At 64.7% G+C, this 2,145-nt stretch overlaps 1 protein-coding gene across 1 annotated transcript; it reads left to right on the forward strand.

Annotated features, from left to right (window-relative positions):
* Positions 1-697: 697 nt before the first annotated feature.
* MNEG_16599 (hypothetical protein) lies at positions 698-935 on the forward strand (the record flags this gene model as incomplete). Its single annotated transcript, XM_014034931.1, has 1 exon — positions 698-935. A coding segment is annotated over one exon (238 nt), but the record flags the coding sequence as incomplete, so codon positions are not given.
* Between the last annotated feature and the right edge of the window lie 1,210 nt (positions 936-2,145).

A 2,145-nucleotide genomic window follows, 5' to 3' on the forward strand; every position in this document is an offset into this window, starting at 1 on the left:
TCACCAGGCTGATCCAGCTGGAACTGCAGCGGTTGGGGCTGACCACTGAGTACCGCCAGATGGCAGTCAACGACCTGGGGGATGACGTGTGGAGGGGCGTGAAGAACAAGTACTGGTGGGGGCGGAGGGCGGGGTCGGGAGGGGCTGCTGGGTTTTGATGTCTCATGCGGTTGGGTTTAGGGGCGAGTGAAGGTAGCTGTGGGAGGTGAAATGTGAGCACTCACGGGGCGCTGGTTATTTCGCATGGTTGCGTTCAGGGTCTGGACTAGTCAGTTTGCAGAGCAAAGGGCCTGTGAGGGAGGGATTGGGCCTGGGGGGGGGGTGGCGTGTCGTTCCTCAAACATCGCGGGGTTTGGATCGGTGGGTTGATTTGGGATGGACGTTGGGGGTCTCCACCAGTGGGAGGCCGCGGTGCGCCTGGTGTGCCCGGAGGGGCCGCCGTGATTTGGGGTTTCGGTGGCCGCGGGTTGTTGTGGACCAGCCCCGTGTCAAGGAGTTGCAGCCGGCGCGGCGCTCTGCCGGCGCGCTGGCGATGAGGACGCCTTGGTGGCACGCGCCCGCAACGGCATGCACGGGTGGCATCTGGCGGAAGCGCTTTGCGCATTTGACTGCTGCTGGGAATCTGTTTCACACCAGACAAACCTCAGACCTGCCCTGAAATGCCGAATGCAACGTCCCTCTCGCTGCCGGCCGGCAGGAAGTGGCCGTTCTACTTCCTGCCCATCTGCACCCTGGATGACGCGGGCGCCAAGGAGGGGCAGCAGGTCGGGCAGCAGCAGCAGCAGCAGCAGGAGGAGCAGCAGGAGCAGCAGCAGGAGCAGGAGCAGAAGCACGAGCAGCAGCACGAGCAGCAAGGCGGCGAGGACGCCCTGCGGGAAAGCGGCGAGCAGCGGCGCGAGGAGGAGGCGGCCGTGGCGGCCGCGCAGCGGGACTAGTCCGCGCGCGCCACGCCAGCGGCAACAGTCGAACCGCGGGGGCTCGTGTAACGTTAAATTCGACACAACCTCACGATGATATGGTTGATTGGTTGATATGCGTGCGGCTGCCACCTCGCCCTCTTCAAGTGATGGGACCTACGGCTCCGGCCCCCACGACACCAAAAGTTCCATCCCAAGCCAACGCACCAGCCACATGTCGGCGACCATCACGCAGCCCTGCCACATCCCCCACCTTCCGGCAGCCGCCACACTGACGAGCAGCCTCCTTCCATTTGTACAGCAGCCAGGCACCCCCGTTTGGTTTATCGGCGCCGGCGGCGGCGCATATCTGCCACTGCCGCCGTCGCTGCGACTGACAAACGCACGCGCTCCGCCCGCGCCGTGCGCGATTGCCACTGGCCCCGTAGCCGCAGGCGCTTGAGCCCCCCCTGCATCACGGGGAGGCGGTTTAGTTCGTTACAGCAAACCAGCAACTCATATGCCTATTGAATCGGAGCCGGACGCCTTGCAGGCATTTGCGGAAGCAGAGCACGCAGGCCTGATGCGGCGCCTCACACAGAGTGGGGCTCAGAAAGCAACTGAGCATCAACCGCGCCGCGGCCCTGCCAAGTGGCGCAAACGTGTGACATGCCCGAGCCGCCCGGCCACAGGGGCGGGGTGCAACATCCCTAGGTATATGCAGGAGGGATGGGGACGATGGGGACTCCGGGTCGGGACGTGTGGCATGGTGGCTCATGCAAACAGCGCAGGCTGGGCGGCGCGACACAGGACGCGCCGGAGCGCCGCGCGCCCCAAGGCGGGGCGAAATTGATCAAGTCGTCGGCGGCATGCGCGAGCCGGGAAAAGTGCTACTCTGCTGCTTATTTTCAGGTGTGCAGGTGTGGGGGATCGTTCGCTACCGCCTAAAATCTGTTTTGTAGTCAAACAATGAAAATCGCGTCTCATGGGTGGGCGTGCGAGGAGCGGGCCGGTCAAACCATGGTCAAACACATGAGGAAGTGTCCCTTGCATGCGGAGATACGCTTGCATCCCATTCAGAAGGAAGCAAATTGCACCACGCAACCGTGGCGCTCATTGCGCCAGTGACACCGCGGCGCCGCATGGCCCTGCCCCCTCACAGCAGCGCCGCCGCGACCGCCGCAAGCAGCGCCGCGAGCACAGCCCTCGGCGCTGCGGGCGCCCCCGCCGCGTTTGCGGTCGTCGAGTT

The sequence above is a fragment of the Monoraphidium neglectum genome (assembly GCF_000611645.1).
Source record: "Monoraphidium neglectum strain SAG 48.87 unplaced genomic scaffold scaffold06565, whole genome shotgun sequence".
NCBI classification, from domain to species: domain Eukaryota; kingdom Viridiplantae; phylum Chlorophyta; class Chlorophyceae; order Sphaeropleales; family Selenastraceae; genus Monoraphidium; species Monoraphidium neglectum.